This window comes from Strongylocentrotus purpuratus, unplaced genomic scaffold (assembly GCF_000002235.5).
Source record: "Strongylocentrotus purpuratus isolate Spur 01 unplaced genomic scaffold, Spur_5.0 spur5_contig_858, whole genome shotgun sequence".
NCBI classification, from domain to species: domain Eukaryota; kingdom Metazoa; phylum Echinodermata; class Echinoidea; order Camarodonta; family Strongylocentrotidae; genus Strongylocentrotus; species Strongylocentrotus purpuratus.
The window spans coordinates 1,987,225-2,010,959 of NW_022145566.1; the positions used below are offsets into that span (position 1 = coordinate 1,987,225).

The 23,735-nt window shown below is 36.1% G+C and overlaps 1 protein-coding gene across 1 annotated transcript; it reads left to right on the top strand.

Moving 5' to 3' along the window:
* On the top strand, positions 1 to 23,494 carry LOC578121 (protein LMBR1L). The gene is made up of 11 exons (XM_778310.5): positions 1 to 174; positions 2,689 to 2,782; positions 3,686 to 3,859; positions 5,611 to 5,714; positions 11,599 to 11,725; positions 14,698 to 14,766; positions 15,627 to 15,764; positions 18,521 to 18,756; positions 19,717 to 19,790; positions 21,314 to 21,471; positions 22,217 to 23,494. The coding sequence occupies exons 1-11, from the start codon at positions 109 to 111 to the stop codon at positions 22,486 to 22,488; spliced, it is 1,512 nt and encodes a 503-aa protein (XP_783403.5). The 5' UTR covers positions 1 to 108; the 3' UTR covers positions 22,489 to 23,494.
* Positions 23,495 to 23,735: the final 241 nt, after the last annotated feature.

Sequence of the window (23,735 nt, forward strand, 5' to 3'; positions counted from 1 at the left end):
CAATTTGACTGAAATAGTGAAGTGTGTTTGAATGAGGAAATCAGTCCACCACAGTGTACAGCCATGTTGCTGTAGTGTTAGTAGAGAGGGACTAAAACAAGTGCTAAAATGGAAGTGGAACAACAATGGGATGCAAGGGAACAAGTCTTTCATGATGCAGTTAGAGAATATTTGGTAAGGAAAGTAGAGAGTCTAGAAATTTGAAAATAAATTCTTATTATCATCAGTGTCACTAGTATCAGTATCACTAATCAAAATCATTGTCATTGAACTGAATGTTGTTGAAGTGTGTGAAAATGAAGTGAACTTTTATTAACTTGGTTAATATTGAATTGAAGCAGTCGCATGGATTTGCCGCTAGAATGGCTAGATCAGTATCTTCTTACATTATTTGTAGGTCTATTTGTAATTCTATATTATGGGAGTTGTGTGTCCGCCGTCCGGACACTTGATAAAAATATTTATGAAATATGGCTTGTAATTTCTTCAAATTATTGTTCATTATCTCATTTCTGGACACACACACACAACAGGTGATTATATGATGGGGTGTTGGGTGTCCGAACAGTAAGACTGCAATTTTGCCTTGGTATCTGATTTTATAACAGAAAATATTCATCAAAAAGTCCTAACCATCATTAATATTTGTCCTTTTATATATTATATTGTCAAACTTAAGTCGTGGAAGATTTATAAAATATACATGAAGCTTGTAAACTCCTTCAAATTGATGTTTTAAATCAACTGTCAGGATACACTGCATATGAAGTCTTTTCAATGCTTGCAGAAACCATGGACCATACATGATGTACATGACCATATGGCCTTACACATGTTATATATATGGCTGGACAGCTTGTTTTTACTTCTTTAAATGTGCTGACGATAGCAATATCATGAAAAAAATATTCATACTAGAACTCATTTTGGCTAGAGTTCCAATCATGTATGATGATGTACATGTACCCCCACTAAAATTAAAGAAAAAAAATATAGATATGACTTTGGGCTGCGTCTCACGAAACCGTCATAGATTATAACTCATAAGTACAAGTTGAGCGACATCCCATTGAAATGCGTGTATTAGTTTAACACTCATTTCAATGGGACGTCGCTCAACTTGTACTTATGACGGTTTTGTGAGACGCAGCCAAGAGTGATATACCTCCGAGTGATATACCTAATCATAATACTGGGTTTAATAAGGGTTAGGGTTTTAGAATGTAGGCTAGAGCTATAACATAGATCAATTTCAGCAGGGGTATATATATGGAACTCTTTCCCTAATTTTCACTAGATCATAGATGGATATTTGTATTGTAATAAATTACAAAGGCAACAACATAAATATTTGTGAAGTATCAGAACACTTGTTGTAGTGTACTACTACAAAAAACAGGGTTGAGTGCAATATTTTATATTTATGATATTTATAGAATTGTGGCCAAGTATAGTAGTACTTGTATACCATTGGTCATGTAGTCAGGATAACCGCAAAAATAAAACATACTATTGATAATAAGCGATATTAGAATACGATTTGACACATCCCTCAAGCAACATTTCATAAAGAATTATTAGATTGGATGTCAAGATTGCTGCTTTCTGGTATGTAGACAGAAAAATATGTCTGGTTTGAGGAGTGTTAAACATCTTTTGACTTTGGAGGTTCTTGGTGAAGCCAGACGTAGTCTCAGCAGAACATGTCCCTGCTACATTTGATGAAATACATACATGTACAGACTGGATCTAAGAATGCCTGTACAGCACAGCAGAGATACCGATACTGGTATTGTTTGTGGACAATCATAGGTTTCTCTAAAGGTGTGAAACACTGCATAGGATCTGAAGGCCACATCGCACAAAAGCACAGACAGGAAGTGATTGCCATGGCGACTGTGACATCATAGAGAACATTTGCATGCAAATAGCACATGTTTACACAGAGTCATTAGAAAATCTGAAATAATCTCATTGCTGTGCTGTAGGTATGTGTTCTTAGATCCAGTCTTATTTTCATGACATATGTGTAGCAGATCATATCATTTAATTATTTAGAGATTGAATTATCAAGACATTTGGGCAATAGTTTCTAAAGATCCTTTTGAAATTATTTGGAGTTTGCATAGAAGAAGATAATACAGATATTGCATCATTAATTGTATGGAACAGATGTTGAGAGTTGAGAGTGAGAAAACTCCATTCACAAAGAGTTTGTTACGTAAGCCAGAAACTTTGCGGTGAAAGCAAGTTCAAGGTCAGAAACTCAGAATATTGTATGAGCTTTTTTTATTGTATGGTTTTGTGTCGTCAGAATGGTAACTTCATATAAATGAAGGCATTCTGAAGGAGAATGACTGTTGTCCCAATTAAAGATAATGTAATGTAATAGTGTAATGCACATGAGTTTAACATACAGAAACTGCATGTTATTCATGTTATATTTAGGTACTAAGATAAGTCCTCATTGGTATCCGAATTTTCACTACCGGTACTATTATTTTCTTAATCCTATTCTAAAGTGTATTGTTGAGACTTGAAATATTGAATTAACTCTATTGTCAACATGATCACTCAGAGCAATTCATCCATTCTCCAACTGTGCACGTAAATTATATGTAGCTCTTGTATTTTACAATGTGTCAAGTTTTTTTATTTACATCATTGTGTTATGTTATTTTTCCACAGATTGACTTTCTGTTTTTTACCATATTGTACCTGTCATCGTATGCAGTGATATGTCGATACAAGCGACGAACTGATAGAGAGGATTTGTACTCTGGTAGGTGCTACTTCCTTTTTTATTCAATTTTTCGAGGATAACAATAATCATCAAGGCCAAAGTCATGTTTTCTTTCATGATATATAAAATAAATCATGAGTTATAGGATGCATACATGTAGTTCAAAACTGATGTGATTCCTGTGGATTTTGAATTTCAAACCTTATAGAGTTCTATAAAGTGAATGTAATCAATATTCAGTTTGGTTTGTCTCTAAGCCTGAGTTACATAATAAATGATGATAATGCACAACATTTCTGTAGTGCTTAAATTTGTTTTTAAGTACAACAGTGGTGATTCTAAGTGGTCAAATAACTTTTCACACACAAAACGAAAGGGAAGCCTTTTCCGTGTAATATCTTTATTGTCAGCGAGATGTGGAAGATGTCACAATAAGTATCAGTACAGTGTATAACACTCAATAGGTTTTTTGTTTTAATTTTCACTGGAACCAAGTTGGTCTTAATAGCAAGCAAATAATTACTGTAGGGGAAGGTGATAGTTTGCTATCGCCTGAAACCAAAAGGTGATTATTTGCCTTTTATTCCACATCAGAAACATTTCACTTCTTGTGTCATTTTAGAGCAACAGATCATCAATTAACAGCTAGCAAACAGTGTACGATACGTACAGTGCATGCAGTACTTACGTACGTAATTTTATGCAATTAAAGTGTGTTGCACTGTGTAGATGGTACTACTACAGATCTACATGTACACAGTGCAACACACTTTCACTGAAGATGTACACACTTACAGTACACAGTGTAACAAACTTTTCTTCTCCCATCAATGATGGGCGAACTATCTATCATCACGTGATTTACTTTTGACCAATCATAGCGCAATATTCTTTGTATTAGGAATATAATGAATGATGTTTTATGATACTTGTTATTCACAGCTGATGCAGAGGATGCTATGGTTTACAGCATTGCTCTATGGCTCTGTACCTTTACAATGGCTGTATCAGTTGGGACTGTTCTACTACTCCCTCTCTCTATCATCAGTAATGAAGTTCTCCTATGGAACCCTAAGAGCTTCTACATCCAGTGGCTGAATGGCTCTCTTATTCATGGTAAATACACTAATCAAGTAAACATACACTGGCTATTCAATAACATTATTATTCCAACATCTATATGTGTCTCAATTCTCGCTACCCCAAATAGCGATTCTGCCGAGATCCGGGGAAAATCCTGAAAACGTGCATTGCATTATGGGATAGCTTTTCGACATTACAGCTTCCTGTGCAGGCGCTATATTACTAGGCGCGATAGCGCAAACGTAAAACGCCGTCGCCACACAACGTGTATGCACTGAATATGTCGTCTGCTCGGTCTTGTTTTTTTTTCGCAAATATTTCAACGTTTATTTGAACATTTCATTCGTTGTTTTTTGCGTCTTTTGACATCAGTGACGATGGTTTTCTTTTGTGAGGCTGCACAGTGCTGGGCTCATGATTCCAAGCGTAAGAACCCTGAAAAATGGGGGTGGATGAAGGCCGTGACTTGGGATGGGACTCTATACCGGAAGTTGTAGTGACGACCCGAGAGAGTGAAAATTACCTCGTCTCGCGAATTTCGAGATTTTCGTACCTATTTAGGGTAGCGAGAATTCATTTTCATTGATACCTGTAGGCAATACAGCCTATTGGTTGCCATAGCAGTATTTTTTATATTTCTAATTGGGTAATTATGCTTTATAACAACCTTTTAGGCATTAGTAATTTTTTCATCTGAACTTTCAAAACTTGATATCCTTTAATGGTCCATCTACTTGTTGTCTTCTATACACCTGACCATCACTTGTATTATTTATTTATTTGTTTGCAAGAAGTAGTTCAGAATCTCATAGTTTACTAGGTAGTACCGATGTGTGAGAAGGAACTTTGCGTAGAATTCATGTACAGTTCAAGCAGTAAGTAGACTAAGTACCCATAACACATTACAGTATTCAGAAGCTGGTGCAGTTCCATCTAAAGTGATTTACAAATGCACCATCACACCTGAAGAATTTTTTTTTGTTTGTTATAAAGTGGAAATAAAAAAAAGAAAGAAGGTGTACCAATTGACAATATTTGTGATGCCTTTTGTACCCTGTTCTGACTTCTGCATGGCAGACAGCTTGATTGAGTACCGGTATTAGCCCCAGCAAACAATTACACACATGCTTGCACAATGATGTTTTTTCAAGAATTATCTGTACGATGAAAAGGATCCTGATTTGGAAGAAGAAAAAAACATTAACTCGAACTATGGTGTGAACTAGTGTAGGAACTGTTTAAATCACTCACAAGTTTTGCTTTCTGTAGTTTAAACTTTAAATAAAGATTTTACTTCATAATTCTCGTTCAATAATGCCCGCGCATGCGCAGATCATTTTTTTAAGCAATCGTGGCTACTGTTGGAAATAGTCCTGAAGAAAATAGAAGCTGACGAGAACTGTCTTGAGTTGACCTTTTATGATAAAGGGAAGGAGAGGTGGGCATACTCTTCCCTCTAATTACTCATAACATAATGATCAAACTTTGAAAGTAATTTCTTGTTTAATCTTACTATTATACATTTATATGTGTGATTTTAAGAAATTTGAAGTAAAGTTCATTATTGGTTTTGTTGTGAATTCCTCAATCTGCAAAGCCCATAGTTTAAATAAAGTATTGGGAAGTTTTCTAGTGAGCCAGTATAATCATGGTTTTTACATATTTAAGCTCAAGACAATTCAGATGGTCAATATACATGTGAATATTGCATAATTCTGCCAGTTTGTTATGATTTGATTAACTGATGTTTTATTAATGAAACACCTTATTTTCTTTGAATACAGGTCTATGGAACTTGATCTTCCTGTTTTCCAATTTGTGTCTTTTTGTGCTTCTGCCATTTGCATACTTTTTCACGGAATCTGAGGGATTTCCAGGCTCTAAAAAGGTAATCCATTTTGCTTGTTAAGAAATTATTCGCCATCAAACATGTTTGCATGTAAATTAAAAGTATTAAACCAGAACAGAATTTGAGCAGTTAAAATATGTACTATCGCTCTATGAAGAGGCTAAGTCTTTTTAATCAGATATTCCTTCACTAGGGAGCATCAATTTACATGACCATTTTTCAACAACAAAAAGGTATACATAGGAAGAGAAAAGAAGTCATGAAATTTTGCAGTTGCCAATAGAAATTTTAGGGGGGAGGGACGGAGGGGATGACACCCCACCGCTTCTTCCAACAAAGTGTATTTAAGCTTACACTGTTTGACCATTTCATTCATTTATGTTGCTCATCATGGGTGATGCCGGTTGATTGTTGTTTTACCTGACTGCTTAGTAAGCATGTATATGCTTGTAAGTATTAAAGCAGCCAGGTGACAGGCGGTTTTAAGTCCTCTCCGAAGGACTTGGTAATGAAGATTATTGCCTGTACCCGGGACCCCTGGTTACAAGACCACTGCTCTATCACTGAGCCATTGCGCCTCCTCAATTGTGATGCTATCAACCCCTTTAAACGCATGTAAGGAATCTCATCCTATCAGTAAGATATATATGCCAAGTCAACAAACACAGGCTGGTCAAGTGTTGTGGTTCAAGCATTGTTGTGGGGTGTTTGAAAGTACAAGTAGAAAGGTCGAAAGGTCATTAGCAGTGTCCTACATCTTGAACTGCTGAGAGACTCGTCACCATCAAGACTCGATCTACATGTAGCTTCTGTTCTCTATGAATCCTTTATCGTCCATGTTTCTAGAAGAAAGAATTACAGCTCTTAAAGAGAGATATGTGATGGTTATTTTACCTGACTGCTTAGAAAGCAAAAATGCTTGTAAGTAAGCAATCACACGGCCGATGGCTGTAGGTCCTCTCCGAGGGACCTGGTAGTGAGGAGTAATGCCTTACCAAAGGACATGACAAGAACATGTCACTGATAATAATAATAATAATAATATTTAGCTTTTATATACAATGTCTCTAAGCGCTTTACAAATATACTAAAACACTGGTACATGTTAATGATGTCAAATAGAGAGGGAAAAAATGAAAGAATGGAAACAAGAAAGAGAGATGGAAATGAGAAGACCATCCTGGCCATGCTGCCCAGTCTGTTTTAACATATGTGAGAGAGGCGCCTCGCCAAACCAAAGGAATGTGTTTCCAAATTAATCTAAGTGGCCTGCGTGACACTGGTCAATCATTGCTCCAACACAATAAATAGTATTACCACATCTTAGAGTAATAAAGAGTGTAGTAGAGATTGCGCTGCATGAAATGATTGGAATGATTGCTCTCTGTTGCTTCCAGCTGAGGAGCAGAAGGGGTATTCTTAATATATCATGATCATTATCAACAACATCAACAGCAGCAGAGCTCAGTATCATAGTGCAGGAAACTTAGAGTCAATTGATATTGATTTACAAATGTATGTCGCATGCTAGCTACTTTGTAACTTTCTATGCAGCCCATAAAGGGATAACTAAGAATATCTCTTCTTACTACAGGTACTGACATATATATATACATGTTCATGTTTATTCAATTCAATTCAATTCAATTTCGGTTTTATTACGAATATACCAAATAAAAAGTCCAAAGACTAACAATAATTGGCTTACAATGTATCATATAAAAATGCATTAAAAACAGTAGATTTAAAAATTCAGTAATAAGTTAAAGTACATTGCTCACATTGTATCATATAAAAATGCATTAAAAACAGTTGAATTAAAAATTCAGTAATAACTTAAAGGTAAAGACCAGTTATGGTCATGCGATTGCATTGTGAAATAAACATTGTGGAATCGATCAGAAAAGGTTGATCATCTAGCATCTAGCATCTGCAAGGTTCTGGAATCATCAAAATGATAAGAAATTTGGCCCATTCTTCGTAAAGTTACAAGCACTATACACAGAAAGATGTATATGGGACTACCCTATATCTCTCACAGACCATGAGAGAAACAAATTTACCAAATATATGAATTAGTAGGCAGTTTCCCGGCAAATTTTTTATCATCATGTATTAGTCAAAACATATTCTTTCACATGATTGGTAATGAGAGCTTCCATTTCATTTTTTGAAATTAGAGCGTTTCCAATACTGGTCTTTACCTTTAAAGTATGAAAAAAAAAAGAAGGATTGTAAGTTATAAAATGGTGATAATCAGTTTGTCAGTGAATTGAGAAGAGAGAAGAAATAAAGAGTGAAAAGTGGAAGAGAGGGAGAGGGAAAGGATAACGAGAGAAAAAAGAGTTCAATTCATGACAAAAAAATGTACACTGTAAGCAAATGAACGAGAATTGAGTTGATTCAGCTTAATGAAGCATTGTAAAAGTAAAATGCACATAATACGGAAATGTCAAATGATACATTAATACGAATGCCATTATGGGATTGTTGTTATACTGTTTAAAATTGGTGAATGTCAACGACCTATACATATTGGTGAACATTATTAATGAGTAATTATCACATTGTCAGAAAATTGAGAAGAGGAAATACAAGACAGAAATAGAGAAACAGTGGGAGAGGGGAGGAGGGAAAGGAGAAGGAGAGAAGAAAGAAGAAATAAAGAGTGAAAAGTGGAAGAGAGGTAGAGGGAAAGGATAACGAGAAAAAAGAGAGTTCAATTCATGACAAAAAAAATGTAAGCAATTGAACGAGAATTGAGTTGATTCAGCTTAATGAAGCATTGTAAAAGTAAAATGCACATAATACGGAAATGTCAAATGATACATGAATACGAATGCCATTATGGAATTGTTATTATACTGTTTAAAATTGGTGAATGTCAATGACCTATACATATCGGTGAACATTATTAATGAGTAATTATCACATTGTCAGAAAATTGAGAAGAGGAAATACAAGACAGAAATAGAGAAACAGTGGGAGAGGGGAGGAGGGAAAGGAGAAGGAGAGAGAAAGAGCTAGAGAAAGGGAGGAAGAGCGAGAGAGAGAGAGAGAGAGACGGAGAAAGGGAGAGAATTAAAAAAATAACAATACATAAAACAGATCTAACAAGATTTCAGTTGATCGAATTTAGCAAACGAACAAGAGAGGGAACTGCCGATTGTTTGTAACGCTGGGTTCTACAACGTGGAAGGGACAAATGATCGGAGTTTCTTAAACTGCGGCAAGTAGTCACATGGCGCGGTTGTGGCAGGAGATGGCGGTGTCTTTGAGATCATTATATCTTATTGATTTTGTTGTATTTCTGTCTGAGACCTTGGGAAAGGGTTGTATATTGATTTGTGGGTTTAACAATGTGAAAGTCGAACTTGCCTGAAGAAAAAGATAACCTGCATTCAGAAATTTGAAAAGTCTACCAAAAAGAAAATTGTACCGTAATTAAAAACAAGTGTGAAAATCTATTTCATAATACATATAATATACAGCAGGGTTGTGTGAGAGCTACATTACAATGTACAGACCTTCTGAGGTTGTTTTGTATGGAAAGATATCTTTGTACACTTTGCCCATTACCAAGAGGATGCACACAATAACAATTGATTAAGGAATAGATCCTGATCTATGTAGTTGATGCCTTTAATGATTGATCTTTTAGAATGCCAATGAGGAGATGAGACAGAACTTGCCAAATAGGGCTACATTGTAAACAATGATTGTCCACAAGGGAAACTCATCAAGTCTAGTGGACATACATGTACTGTAGGTTTCATCCGGGTTAAACATTTGGCCCTTGATGCATCATGTTAAAAACATTTCTTCCATTCGACAAATAACTGGGAATTGTCATTTGGTTAAATGCTTAAGATGTGACGTTACCATGACAGCGAGACAAGGCCTGTCATGGGAGTTGGTGAACAATGGCTTGTGGAATAACAATTCTGACATTGTGGATTAGTGTTTGCTTTTGCACCTTTGGGGGCGAAAGGAGATCGAAGTATTTGCGCTGTAGAGGGGAATCAAATTCAAAACTTCAAGATATGAGGGTAAGAAGGGGTAAACAAATCTCTGACTGTTAATGCTGAAAATATGTTTGTATTTTTTTATGTTCTTGTGTTGTTGGGTGTTGTTGTTGTTGTTGTTGTTGTTGTTTTTTGGGGGGGGAACAGTTCCTAATGCCACCCCTGAGAAGGGGGGGGGGGGTGGAGAGTAGAAAGAGGTTTGGAAGCATAGTATGTACAATAGTACATGTATTTACAGCAGGGACATGGTTACAGGGTGAATATATATGAGAGGAATTATAAGCAAATAGTTGATGACACATCCACGTGTCTATCTTCACCTTCCATTGCAAGTAATCCTGTGATGATTCCACTCGTAACAGCCATCCATGTTTTCTTCCCTTTAGCGTGTGTGCTTGATAGTTTAGTTTCATAACATCGATGTTGAGATGGTATTCAGTAAGATTAATCATTTAGCAAGTTAAGTTACATCAGAGACCTGGCTAGCTACATTTGCAATCTTATTTTATGATCTTCTGTGGAAAATACCTGTAGCTTATACGTGCTACAGTCAAACCTGCTTTAGTGACCGCCTGTCTACAAAGGCCACATTGGTTGTTTCCCTTGAAAATGGCTTCTCATTGAATCATGTACTAAAGGAACCTGTCTACAAAGGCCACTTTTTGTGTTTCCCTTGGGCGGTCGCTATAGACAGGTTTGACTGTACTATGAGGGGTCCATTTAAGATCTTCCTCTAGATCTCTTTTTGTTGATTACTGAAGACACACTTTGGTAAAGTGCCAATATTATTTGACATTGAGAGCAAACTACAACAAATCAAACACCCATGTCTAAGTGACCTACTGCTTTCAGTAATCTTTGTTATGAAATAAAAGACATTTATTCTGTTTACATGATGTAATCCGGGGATGGGTTTGAGTTTGGCACACAATGAAATCCATTGTCCTACAGGGAATAATGGACGCTTCAATAACGTGCTCTTGACACAGGATTTGAACAGAACTATTGGCAAAGTACCAGGTCAAATGCATCAATTGGAAATTAAAGGAGATCACATGCACAGGTAGACTTTAAGTATGGTTGCGAGTCTCTAGGTCACTCCTTTAGGTGGGTGATTAATGAAACAAAAACAGCAAACATTCGTTGCGAATTGTGCCTGCATTGTGTAGAATATTTTTCGCATTTTGTTCATTAGTGTTTGGTTGTTTGTTGATATTGTTCTTCTTCATAAACTGTCTGTTTTGGGTATTATATGTATGACAGAGAAGTGTTCTTGCAAGTGAAGCAGGTTAACTGGATTTTCAAAGTGATTTTAATCATGAAGTACCAGATGACCTCATGAATAGATTCAATCTGTCTGATCAACCAATGTATTTTTCTCACTACTGTTATTGCAATTACCTGTCGGCCCATATGTAGGGATTGATGTTAGAGGGTGATGCTGTTGAACCTTATTTTTTTCTACTGCATTTTATCTACCTGATATTATTATTACTTATACAGCGCTTTTCCCATAGGGCCCAAATCGCTTACAGTACATAAAAATAAAAATTACATAAATACATAATAAGAAAAAAATCTTACAACTACAAACTGCAAAAAGATGTGTTTTTAAGGCCTTTGTGAAGGTAATAACTGATGGAGACTGCCTAATTCTAAGTGGTAGATCATTCCAGTATTTTGAAGCAGATACAGTAAACGACTAAATGTCCTTTCACCGGCTAATGTGCGGGTAACTGAATATATGTGTGTGAGACAGAGAGGATCGCTGGCTGACCTCAATGCATAGGCTAGTGGCACTGAACTACTCACCTTGTGCAGAGCTGAAGAGAAAATATACCCCTGACTAATTCTGATTGGATTTTACTCTTTTTTCTTTTTCTTTCTTTCTTTACCAGGGCATCAGAGGACGTGTGTATGAGACATTCATGGTGTTACTAATGCTGAGTATTTTAGTCTTTGGTCTCGTATGGGTGTTTAGTGCATTACTGGATGATACAGACTCCAGCAGGGAAACATTACAGAGTAAGTATAAAACCCTTTTCATATTAGGGGTAGAAGAGGGGGTAAATCCGGATCAAGTGTGGACTTATTTACAAACCCATATGCTAATTTAAAACGCTAATTAAAAATATTAATTTAAAATGCTATCAGTGTCAGCATTTCTCAATATGCATTTGATGCAGACTTCTCGAACCAATTTTGAGATTAGGATTGAGTCCGTATTTAGTCCGAACCGGAAGTGGGTGCTGACCATTCTGTGTAGTATGAACGCGATCTGCATTGAGCAGTGCGGATAGCGATATCTCTTCATGGGCTTGCAGATATGTTTTATGACAGGGTGACAGGAAATAATCAGCAGACAGCATGGGATTACCAGGTATGAAATTGTGCGCAACCATGGAATGCGCATTGATGTGATGCACTCTAGCATGAGTTTAGTTCCGGGTCAAGTGGGTAGCTATCGCTCCGATCTAAGTCCATACTGGATTCTCTCAAGGATTGAATATCGAAAGGGTATAAGAAAGGCTGGTAGATATTGTTTATCTAACAATTTTTGCCCATGGAGCCTTCTGTATTTTCATATTTGCCTAGTTGCACGAATGGGTCAGTGTCAGTCAATAAGTCAGTGGCCTTGATTAAACATATTGCTGGCATCCAACAAGCCCTGCTTTCTAGAGATGCAAAGAGATAAGATCACAAGATCTATTTCTTTCATTTCTCAATTTTATTTTTATTTTTGTAAAAGTTTTGTACCGGTATATCGTATTTTGTATTTTGTAGATCATCTGTATCTAAATATATGATACAAGAAACCCAGAATTTATCATCTTTTGTTTGTTTTTGTTGTAAAATCTGTTTTTTACTTATCATGTGTCTGTTAGGAAATGTTGATGTAATGAAAATATTTTGCATTAATTGTATTTCTTGGTCAAGTACAATGTTGACAAGGCAATTCAATACATGTTAATCACTCAATAGTTGTCCAATTTCTTGCTTTACTATCAGATTTGAGTACCCTTCGCTTTATAGCAAGACTTTAATGCAGTATGTTAAACTATCTGCATTAGCATAAATTAATGGGGAAATGAAGATTGGATGAAATCAATCAGACACTGTAAATTTTTAAGTAACTCAGGGTTCATGAGAAGGCTAAAACAGCATTTTTTAATCATGTTCTCTGCTGCCATCTTTTCCTGTTGGCATACCATCAATTATTTATCAATTATATCAGGAATGTAATTTCCTCCCTCATGTAATGAATGCCGATATTGATCAGATGTGATAGATCTGACAAACATGCAGTCGACCAACTCATCCTTTACACAATGTTTATCATGACACAGCCACACCACCCTACCTTACCCTCTTTCATTCACTATCAACTTGTTTTGGTTTTATTAAAGGTATACAAAGTTTTGGTATGGGGTCATGAATTGGTTCAAATTAACATATTGGAAGCATATATGCGATCCTATAATATTCAGTAATCGTTGTCGCGATTGAAATCGAGTCTAAAGTTATGAAATTGTAAATAATAAAGTCTTTATTTTGTATAGCTCTCCGTCAAGGTCAAGATATTAATTAAGCTATAAAACAATGTTACTTGACTAAATTCGACCGATTAGTTATTCTCGTTTGGAAATTATCACAACTACATATCCTGAGATTTTCATGGTCGCAGCTACCACTGTATGGCCATAGGTGCTATTTAAAATTTATAAAAATTTACCGGGAGCACCAGTAAATATTTATATTTAATTTTCTCGAAAGCAGAAGTGTTTTCGGGGCTAAAGTTTCTAGTGCTTATAATGCATCCACAGGGGCATCCAAATATATCAAAATTGTAAAGAATCACTATCCACCCAATTTTCAAAATTTCCCAAAACTTTGTATTACCTTTAACCCTGTTTGACATGTGACTCTGAGACTGATACATAGGATCACATGGGAAGAGTTGTTATTGTAGTCGAATCAAGGGAGAACTTTGGGTAGAAGATCACTTTCATGACCTATTTTATATCGACCTACATTATTTTGTTGCCTGTCCTGTTATTCATTTTATTTCCATTACATTGGGAAATTGACAGAAGCTGGCAAAGTGAACATTATATCATTCATTGTAAAAGGCTTCTCATTTGTCTCAAAGCAAAAAGGTGATCATTATGAAAGTCAGGAAATGATATTTCCTTTTATGATTGTTAGCTCGACTTTAATAATGAAAGTGCAACCAGAGTTACCTAGTACCTTGATAATATAGAAGAGAAGAGTTGGAACTGAACTACATTTGTTTTTTTCATTTGTCAAGTTTAGATGTCATTGTTTTTTTTCTGAATAGCTTCATTTGAAGGTGAAGGTTTGTTCTATGGAGTTTGTTCTTTCAAAGTTTTGTCATCAAGATGGTATCGTCACAAATTTTAAACTGAAATTAAAGACTGATTTATATTTTATTGGTTATTTCTAGGTTACTTGCAATCAATTACTTTGATGTCTTAACACTATGAACATGATGGACAAAGAAAACGGACAAAATATACAGTTCCTCATTCTACCCTCACAATTGCTGTGGTAGACAAAGGAACATCCCTTCGCTGCTATTATTAGTATTATGTAAAAATGTGTAGAACAGGTGAATATGCATGTGACACCTGTTCTACAGATTTTCCATAATAGCAGTGAAGGGATGTTCCTTTGTCTACCATAGCAATTGTTGAGGGTAGAATGAGGAACTGTATATTTTGTCCGCTTTCTTTGTCCGCTTTCTTTGTCCGTCATGTTCATAGTGTAACCTGTGTTTGGATATGAAGTGTTTTAAGTTACAAATGCAGAAGTTTGGTAGTACTTGAATGAAAGACAGCTACATGTATAAACTAGCATTAAGTTCCGTAAAGATTAGTTGATACTGTAGATATCAAATTATCTTTCATTTCTAATAATATGTAGTCATATTCATTTATGTCAAGTTATGTCATTTTTTCTCTTCCTTTAATCCACAGGAGTGTCAACATCATATATTCCATATCTGTATTCATGCATGGCACTGTTGGGAGTTCTCATGTTACTCAGTAAGTATGCCGTGACACAAGGTTTGTGATTGTAATTAAAGCCGGGTAATCCAATTCTTTCATTGACAGATGGTAGAGCAGAAAGAAATCACATCACCTCAAATAGGGTGCTCTGTTAGATCATATCCTCAAGAAAGACGATTTAAAACCAGTCTGTACTAGTTTGGCCAGGGGATTAGACCTCCCTCCAAGGTCACTGACAGGTGGTTATCTCATCAAATCGGCTCTCAATTAACATAACAAAAAGGGGATCATGGGGGACCAACAGGCACCGATTAGCCATAGTTTGCTATATAGAGGGCTCTAGTAGCTATAAGTAGAACAGTGGGGCTTTAAGCAAATGAATTGGTGATAATAGGGCAGTCAGGAATATGGATCAATTCTCATTTTTGGAGTATTGTACACGAGCTTGTCTAACTAACAACAATTTTAGGAAAATCTTAATGTTACATATCAAAACTTCTCAATGGCCGAGTTGCCATTTACAACTACTAGGAAAAAGTGCCATTAGTATATCAAATACATTTTAGATTAGATTGAATTGGATTTTGATAGAGCTGTTTGTTGCTGTTTAATAATTGATAATTATACAAACCTTTTGAATTATATGTACAGTATGTACAATCATTTTCTTATTATATGCACTTGTCTGTGATTCTGATTGTTATTTTATTGAAGGAATAGACCTGTAGGCTCCAGGTGTACATTTATAGTGATGTTTAATAGTACAATGCTTTTTAATATACAGTTGTGTGCAAAATCATCAGTTCAAGTGTTATAAAGAAAAGAGTGTTGCTTCTCAATAAGAAAATAATATAACTTCAGACTAACTTGTATTCCTGTGTGTATGTCTATTTCAGTTTCAACACCTTTAGGCTTTGCCCGATTATTCTCTGTTATTGGAAAACTGGTTGTGAAACCACAATTCATGGAAAACATTGATGAGGAGTTTCACACAGCGAAGTTTGAGGAAGAAGATATTCTAAGAAAAATACAAGGTAAGATGAATTACCATCTGATCTATCACTGCTTACCTGCTTAATACAGGTTTTCAAAGCATAAATATTCTTGGGTTTTAATTTATGCACAGAATTTAAGTCATAATAAGCACATTACACATACCGGTATGTCATAATAATAATTTGTGAAAATGCCACGGTTTAAGGCATCTGTTGTATAATAACGTTTTATTTACCCAGGGTAGCCACTTCAGTTATGAAACTGCTCTTCCAGCATGCCCTGCATAACATAATATGTTATTACTACCCTTCTCCAATCTAATATGCTGAGCGCCTAGCTAGAAGGCAGAAGGTCCCATTGTTATAAGTCTTTGGTATGACTCGGCCGGGGTTCGAACTCATGACTTTCATGAGGCGGGCGCTCTAACCACTGAGCCACCATGCCCGTTTGTATAAATGTGAACAAAATTTGTGGTCTGAGGCAAACTAGTAGACCAGGCTGAATGGCAGTTTCAGTAAAAGCAGCAACAGAATGCAACAAGTAAGGAGTTGTATAAGCAAAACAAATGAATTAAAGTTGGGGAGGTGGCAGAGAGAGGGGGATAGCGATGGGGAGACACACACACACACACACATTAACTAAAGAGAGTGATGAGAGAGGGAGAGAGAAAGAAGAAGAAGAAAGAGAGACACGAAAAGAGAGAAAGTCCAACATGAGCAAAGACCAAATTATAAAGGAACTGAAACACGTATAAATATTTCAATCGACATATCTGTGAAAAAAAAAAATTGAAATGTGTAGATACTAGATAGAGTTATGTACCTTTTGCTCTATGGATACAATCTGTTTGTAATCTTAGCTTTCTGTGTTTGTTTTTTCTCGATCAATAAAATAATAAATGAGGTCAAGACTGGAGTCAGAAACCACGCTCTTAAACACTGACATTGTGGATTTATGATTTGAGAACAATTGGTGGGAATGCAAACAGAGCTCAAGTACAAAGAGCAAGCCTTGATTCTTCTCAGAGTCACCTTCAGTGTATGACAGAGCTTCAACATTTTCATCCAATATTGATTTTGTTTTTGTTTTTGTTGTATGTACTTGGAGGTTTAGCTCATTGTCATTACTTAGTTTTCTTATTCAACACTTTGTTTGCTGTCTTTGCCTCTCTGCATGGCTGCTCATTTACCACACATGCAATTTCGTCCAAAACAACAGGCACCGATGAAAGGAAGGCAACACACTGGCTTTGCAAAATTACCCATTTCCAAATTTTTCCATTTTGGATTACCTTCATGACAACCCTTTTAATTTAACACCAGTATAGATTAATCTTGCACTTCAAATTTCTATGATCTTGAAGCCTGTGGTATATCTATACCATGATAAGTACAATGTGGCACAGAGAAATTATTTGTATGAAGAGTTAAATATGGTAATGTAATCTCTATGGACGTTCATGGCAGATTTATAAGATGGATTATCACAGAATCCTCTTTATAATGATAATGTGTAATTTGGAGAAAAAATTGTTGTGTCACTGTAGCTCTTCTTTATATAGAGTTATTCTTGTATTGTTTTTTTTTACATCCACCTGTTAATGTTAATTACTTTATATGTAGTGAGCCATAACTTTGCTCCAAAACCAAAACTAATCTATTCTGTTCATTTGTCATTTCATAGTCCACAAATCAATCATGATTTATTATTAGTTTATAATCAGTGGATTCTCCTTAGTGAGTATTATGGTTTCGCTTTTTGTAAAAGGGAAGTACACAATAGTTAATGGCGGCATTGCAGAACTTGAAATAATTTCATTCATCATAGACGTTAAAAGATGGGAGTTGTTGCTACCTCGTTTGGCGTTCAACAATAAGGGATAGAGCAATGTCGATCTGGCGCTGCTCAGTGGCTGCCGGGCTCACGATCAATTGGGCAAAAAGAATTTCCGTTTCGGTTTAATAAAATTTGGAGTGGACTATTAGGCTATTATTATTATTATTATTTGCTTCTGATGTTCATGCTACAAAACCAAAGGTATTCATGCTTGCTCCTTTTTTTAAATCCAATACCTACGTGTTTGAAAACAGGGTAATAAGTCAATATGATCAGAGTGCAGGATTGCTAAATTCTATTTGTCAAATAAAAAATAAAAAAAGAGAAAACATCTGATGAATGGATTTTAAGTGCTTCAAAAATATATATACATGCACATGACACTCCTATTACAGGTACATTGTTGATGACCGATTCACGTGAGAGGCTCTGTCCAATCAAGCTTTGGTTTCCTGTTTCCTTATTGTGACCCTCAAATTAAGCAAACTTTTATTTCTGTCAGTATCAAACTCTTGGGTTACATCACATGGTATGACTTCATGACTTCGGACTAATGTAGGGTTAGCAGATATTGTACTTCTGATACCAAATATTTGCAGATCTGAAAGTTTAGGCCTGCCCTGCTTTGCCTAGATTTTCTGATTTCCTGTAAGCTTTGATTATTAATGTCAAGATTATGCTGAAGCATTAGATATATTGACTCAGTTCCAGAATAGCACAGAAAGTAAAATTTGCATTTCTCATTACCCTTATTTACTCGCTATAAAGTCAAGAACATGAAGGAAAATTTTAATGGCAAAGTGATCATGACTCATGACATCAAGAAAAATGAGTGTCACATTTGTTGATTCTTTTATCTGTGATATGACTATAATTATAGGTACTTATGAATAACTTCATTCTTTGATTGCGATAGCGTTTGTGCTGATAAATATTTTGTACTTCCTAATTCTCACAGTGGACCAAGAATTAGCTAATGGTCATCTATCACAGCTGCGAGAGCGTCTCTCGGATGTGACTCGCGAGCGTAAGATCCTGGAGCGGAGGCGGAGAGCTTCCTTCTTCCAGCGTATCGTTGGTTATCCACTGGTCTGGATTCTGCTCTTCCTCCTCACTGTTCTCTCTCTGTGCATGGTGGGATGGAATGTGGTGAGATTACTCTTTGGGATTGGAGCCTTGCCAGTCAACATCACGGTGAGTACCTCTACCTTCATGACTGACTGACAGACATGTCATAGCATGGTCACTAAGACTTTCAAGAAATCAATTGCAAGGTGATTCAAATGAACCTTTAAGCTGCATTTTTAGAAATGATGTCCAGGGGGGGGGGGGGGGGGGTGTTTCACAAAGACTAAGATCGACTTTAAGTTGGACTTGAACTATGGCAGGCCATCCGTGCCACTGGTTGCTCTCACCATTCCTGGCATTGATCTCTCAAGGGACGTTCAAATCGTGGTCATAAATCTACAGAATTTACATTTTTTGATTGTTCATTATTGAAGGAAAAAGTATTATCTAAAGATCATAATTGAGAGTTTAACGGTGAGAGCAACCAGTGGTATGAATGGCCTGCCATAGTAAAGTCCAACTTAAAGTCGATCTTAATCTTTGTGGAACAATCCCCTGTTTATGTCATTATTGCGCAGATCAATATTTGATGTGCTTGGTAATTGAATTGCCTGAAATTTAACTTCCTGAAAGTCTTTGTGATTATGTATTGTCTTGTTACTAATGTTCTTCTAAAGTACATATCACATTATGATATAATACCCCTATGCACTTCCGAGTCCAAAGAACTGTGGAATAAACCATTTCACTGGCTTTAGCTCCGGCAACTGTTATCAGGGCACTGTGCATTTCAAGGAAAAATTCTACTAGGCATCCATTTTAATACCACACTTGGGTAAAAGCATGACAAATATAGATTAATGTCTTGCTAAATACAATGTTAGTGTTGTCGGAGGGAATGTAACCCTGCACAAGAAGTCACCAAAAGTCTAGTGTCTTATCCACTCAACCCATGAATATATTGAAATGGTAATTTACCTTGAAGCACAATTCAATGATTGTTGCTTGTTACTGGTAGAAAATTTGTCACTGTACATTTCCTGACTTGAGAGAACTAGTCGTATCATTTTGTTCTTCTGTTTGCAGGAGGCTGGCCTAGGGAAGGTGTCACTCTCGAGGTTGGGTGCTTTTGGTGCATTGCTTGAAGTCTGTCTAATTTTGTATCCTTTTACACATTGCTTATCATAGGACTGCTGTTTGTATGGAGTATTAAAATGCTTGCAAAATTGCCCTTATACAATCTAATTATGCCAATTGAGGGGGGGGGGGGGCTCTTTGGGTTAGTGGAGAAAGGTAATAAATTTGAAATATCCTTGATATACTTTAAGTCTAGTACCAGTAGTAGCAATAGGATGGCATCACACAATTTTTTTCTTCTATTAAATCAGGAAGATATTTCAGTTGTCAGCAGTCTATAAAAGGTTGTTTTACATAAATTTGTCGAACAACACACACAACGGTCCAGAGTTGTTCATTGATTGAAAAATGTGGATCTCTATGAATCTAATTCACAATTTGTATCACCAGTAAATTCATGAATTCATTAATTAATTAATAATCATCCATTAGTTTGTGTGATGTTTACCCAGAAATTTCTTGAAGGACAAGGGGACAGAATATGCTCCACCCCCTCCTTCCTCTGCTGGTTGGATGGTTTGTTTGTTAGAACTGACTGCTAAAAAAGCATGGGTATGCTTGTAAGTAAGCGACCAAAGGATCAACGGCTTTTAAGTCCTCTCTGAGGGACTTGGTAATGAGGATTAATGCCTTACCAAAGGGCGCTAGCACATCGACTTGGTTTTGAACCCGGTACCTCCCAGTTACATGACCACTGCTCTACCACAGTGCCTCCTTTTTCTAGGGTTAAAACTAAGATTTTGATAGTGATTTGTACATATACCTGCAAATCTTGTTGCAGTTGGGCCATGTAATCCATCTTTAGCCATAGGTCTGTCGGATCCTAGTTACCCGTGTACTTAACTTTAGTTAACTGGTGAGAGGGGACATTCCTTTGAATTAGTCTGACGTATATACTGCATTGACCATGCTGGGATGTTAATAGAACACAGTACATGTTGTGGCCATGTGTGAGAGGTTTTCATAATGTTGTTAATAGAGCTGCTTCTTTCCAGTTCCACCTGCCCTCCCTACATACTAAATGTAAGATTATTTTTGAGTAAAGGAAGAAAGATCTAAAAATCTGTGCAACTGCCCTTTCCATGATATATAATAATAACAATGATAATATTCAGTTCTTGTATAGCGCACATCACATTTAAACCTCTCTATGACTGTGGAGTAAGATGTTTAAGATAGCTTAGCGTAATGTATTGGCACAAAAAGACACGTCCAGAATGCACAAAATGTATAATTGATGAAAATAATCATTTTATCACACAAAAAATATAACTTAGAAGCACATTGTTACAATATAGAGTTGGTACATGCGTGCACATACCATCCTGGTGAGGCTAAATGTTAGCTAAACTTTCACTCAGATTTGTCAATAAAAAACTTTTGATTTAATAACAAACATCATTAAGTATTGTGCATTTTGCATTCAGGATGCGTCTTTCGTTCCACTACATTTTGTTATTTAAAGCTACCTAATAAACAGAAAATTAAGCCTTTTGCAAAATTGTTGATACATCTCTTGTAGTTTGAATCCTTGACTTGATTCTAGTTACCTAATGCTTGCCTCTATGGTTGGTCTGTATGCAATGCCCGTCTTCAGAAGACTGGTTCCTAAGAGGAGAGATACACCCATGACTAAACTCATTGCTAACTGCCTTGTAGTACTCATCTTGAGCTCAGCACTGCCAGTCTTATCCAAAATGCTCGGTAAGTATCCCGTGAAAAGTGTTCCAAATTGACAGCGTAGTCAAATATTTTGTACCACCTGAAGAGGGAAACAATGAACAAATGCTTTAACCCTGTGGCCCCAATTCACAAAGGAGGTTAACACTTAACCCATGGTTTAAACTTTCATTTACATAACCCATGGTTTAAAATTAGAGCGTAGTAAGCGCAACACAGTCAGAGGTCCAACATTAGACGAGCGCAAGGCAAGCCTATGGGTAATTTGCTCTAATTTTAAACCATGGGTTATGTAAAGGAAGGTTTAAACCATGGATTAAATGTAAACCTCCTTTGTAATTTTGGGCCTCTGTGTTTGGAACTATGTCGGGTCGGGTCAAAGTACACGATCAACACCGAATATGGAAAATCTCAAATTTTGGATATATATATTAGAGGAAAAAATAAAGCGTATGCATACTTGTAGTCTCATATTGAACGTTTTCCTAAGAACACAAAATTGATGAAGATTTGAGACACATTATGTAGAAGGAATTCTAAAGAAGTACTGCCTATCAACAATAGAAAACTCTGATATAAATGAGATGACAAACCTTCTGTGTGTGACTTGTGAACTACAAAAACATGATATACTTCCAAAATTTGATGTCTGCTGGACTCGAACAGTTCATTGATTGGATCCATCCAAATGACATCTGAATGTAATGTTGAGAGTTGGAAGAAGTCACATAACTCCTTTTTCTTTTTCACATAACTTATATTCCTGCAGGAATCACAAATTTTGACCTACTTGGTGAGTATGGCAGATTAAACTCACTCCACAATTTTTACATGGTGTTGGCCTACAACGCAACGTTTGGCGTAGCGACTTCGTCTTGCCTCGTCAACAAGTTCACAGCATCGGTACGGAATTACATCGTAAACAACGTGCGAGTCTATGTCTACAAGATGCGCAGGACAACAAAACTGAGGCCGGCATGGAACGCGGTTAATGTCGTTGCAACGGCAAATGGGACTGCGACAGGGAGCAAGAATGACTGAATAAAAAAAAAACTTCAGATATCCATCCTGTGTACATCCGTTCTACAGTACATACTTCTTGCAAGTATATCAAGACCAGCTTGCAGAGGTCAGAGGTTATAGGTCAAGACTGTGTAGACCGCTTAACGGGTGTTGCGCCAGCCACCGTAGAGACTGTGCTTCATGAAGGATCACCATTCACCCTGCATGTAGCAGCAAGTGATGTTCATTCAAAGGCTGAAAACAGAAAAAGACTGTCACAACCATAGCTGCATCTGTCTGTGTTTTGGTTTGATTGTGTTATTATCTTCAATGTGTGTGATTTTGATGAAGTTTGTGATCATTATTTTTGCCAAAGGTATGTCTTTATCGATTTGATTTGATTAGGATAGGTGCTGTGGACATAATACAGCTATACAGATTTGTACTTCCTGTTGACATGTTTAGTTCAATTCAATAAGTTAACATTGATAACCTATGTCAGAAAATTACTTTAAAATATAAGATTTAATGATGAATGGTATGCATTTTACAGTTTTACAATTTTACCATTTCACTATTGTTTAATTTGTCACATTAATATTTGTGTTCCTATTATTGTTAAACAAGGAATTGACAATGTCACGGCTTCTTTATTGTCCAGTGTATCTGCATCTAATCTATATTTACACACATAGTTTGATTAGTTTATGCATTTGGTCATAATTTTAATGGAGGACTTTTCAGCTTGAATAGGGGTCAAGTATATAATTTTAAATTTAAAAGAAACTGCACAATCAAAAGAAAAAGGGGATGAGTCCAGAATTTGACTGGCTAAGTATCAGCCCTATCTTGCCATTATAATTTGTCCTAAAGACTATATTATCAATAGTGATGTGGAAAGGTGGAAGGTATTGGAATGAAAATCAAATATTCATTGTTCAAAATTTGTTTCTGGGAAGGGCCAGTTCTGATATTTAGATGATATTTTGTGGTACAGATGTAGCATTCAGTCAGTGCTCGTACTTTTACAAAATTCAGTTTTTTTTAAATACATGAAGGACCAATGAACATGGATAATCATTGTGATACGTGTTTGTAGCATTCACAATAAAGCTGCTTTTATATGTTAAACAAGTTATTTGTACATCAAAGGTTTATACTTTTGGTCTTGGTTACCTTTCTGAGAGTTAAAATCACTCTTGTTTATAGTCACATGCTGCTTGTACAGTAACTCTTCTGGAAATCTATTTGAGTGTCAAAGTGAGTTTAGCCACAAGTTTTCTATC